Raw genomic sequence first — 774 nt, forward strand, 5'->3', positions numbered from 1 at the left:
TGCACCCATTCCTGGGTCTGCTCTTAAAGGCAGACAAATAACTCGCTTTTCACCCCAAAAACTGAGCGTTGCCTCCAGGTCACCGTCCCCGAGAGACCTCTTGGAGCCTCTCTGGGGACACCCCCTTGTCTTTGAAGAGTTGACTTCATCCATCCCCAACTGGCCCCGGTTTGAACGGCGTTGGTAATCGTTTGAATTCTCTATTTTGGATTTTATATCTAGATAGAGATGCCTGGAAGTAATTAATCATAAATAAATATCTATGTAATTATACCCTTGCTTTTCAGCCCCTGATTTTGTGGTGATTTGTCATCTACGCTTACTTGACCCATCATAATTATCATTGACTCCCCAAGAGTCCCCTCCAGGAAAGACCTTCACGAGCCCAAAGCGCCGTGTGCTGGTGGCCTCTGGGGGCCACCGTGGCCACCGTGGCCCCCGCCCGTGGGCTGGGTGGTGGCTGTGACTATGACACCCGGTCACCCCCACGGCAGGAGGACGACGTTACCGGATCCTCCCTCGTCTTGGCTGCTCTTCCCTTGGCCTCGCCAAAGCAAGCAAACATTTGGGCTCCCAGGAGCCTTTCCTGGCTCGGTGGGGACAGCAGATGTGGCCTCGGTGAGGAGGTCCCCGAGTGCCTCCAGAGTGTTCTATGGGGAGGGGTCTCTACCTGCCCTGGGGGGCTGAGGCTCGTCGGCGTCTCCTCGCCATGAAGATCCTCCTGGTCTTCACCACCCACCTGGTCTTCACCACCCTCCTGGTCTTCACCACCCT

The 774-nt window shown here is 55.6% G+C and overlaps 1 protein-coding gene across 1 annotated transcript in view; it reads left to right on the forward strand.

Moving 5' to 3' along the window:
* Window positions 1–709: 709 nt before the first annotated feature.
* Window positions 710–774, forward strand: part of LOC103777946 (carboxypeptidase A1-like) — a 5,581-nt gene continuing 5,516 nt past the window's right edge. Inside the window, exon 1 of the mRNA XM_008945512.1 lies at window positions 710–760. Coding sequence (XP_008943760.1) covers window positions 710–760 — 51 coding nt within the window. The remainder of the gene's footprint in view (window positions 761–774) is intronic.

The sequence above is a fragment of the Merops nubicus genome, unplaced genomic scaffold (assembly GCF_000691845.1).
Source record: "Merops nubicus isolate BGI_N331 unplaced genomic scaffold, ASM69184v1 scaffold3658, whole genome shotgun sequence".
NCBI classification, from domain to species: Eukaryota; Metazoa; Chordata; class Aves; order Coraciiformes; family Meropidae; genus Merops; species Merops nubicus.